General features: G+C 37.7%; 1 protein-coding gene across 1 annotated transcript in view; it reads left to right on the top strand.

Moving 5' to 3' along the window:
- The window catches only part of LOC114028067 (E3 ubiquitin-protein ligase HUWE1-like), a gene marked incomplete at both ends in the record, with an annotated part of 9,718 nt that extends 9,516 nt beyond the window's left edge, over positions 1-202 (top strand). The window contains one exon of the mRNA XM_027842261.1: positions 80-202. Within this exon, the coding sequence (XP_027698062.1) occupies positions 80-202 (123 nt within the window). The remainder of the gene's footprint in view (positions 1-79) is intronic.
- Between the last annotated feature and the right edge of the window lie 262 nt (positions 203-464).

The raw sequence follows: 464 nt of genomic DNA, 5'->3' as shown, positions 1-464 counted from the left end.
TGTGTGTGTGTGTGTGTGTGTGTGTGTGTGTGTGTGTGTGTGTGTGTATAAAGAATAGTTTTGACTTTTTTTATTCTAGCTAATGGACATGGGCTTCACAAGAGAACATGCTATGGAGGCCTTATTAAATACTAGTACTATGGAACAAGCCACTGAATACCTGTTAACACACCCTCCCCCAATCATGGGTGGTGGTGTTAGAGTAAGTATTCATTTTTGTGTATTATTTTTCCATTGTCAGCATTCTGAGGGGTAAAAAGTCCAGAATGTTATCAAAAAAATAGACATCTATTTGATATGTATAGTAGATAGAGAGCCAGAATTGGGAATGTCTTTGTTCAAGTCCATGCTTCAATGTGTCATGATTTAGTGACTCAGGCATTTTTGGTTGTTTTTTTTTGGAGGGGGGTGAGATTGGTTTTGTTGTGGTTTGTTTTGTTTTTGGGGGGGGGTTTTTTTGTTTT

This window comes from Vombatus ursinus, unplaced genomic scaffold (assembly GCF_900497805.2).
Source record: "Vombatus ursinus unplaced genomic scaffold, bare-nosed wombat genome assembly UNPS02004844.1, whole genome shotgun sequence".
Lineage (NCBI taxonomy): Eukaryota > Metazoa > Chordata > Mammalia > Diprotodontia > Vombatidae > Vombatus > Vombatus ursinus.
The sequence above is the reverse complement of the archived record's forward strand: the minus strand, read 5'-3'. Positions and strand labels throughout refer to the sequence as shown.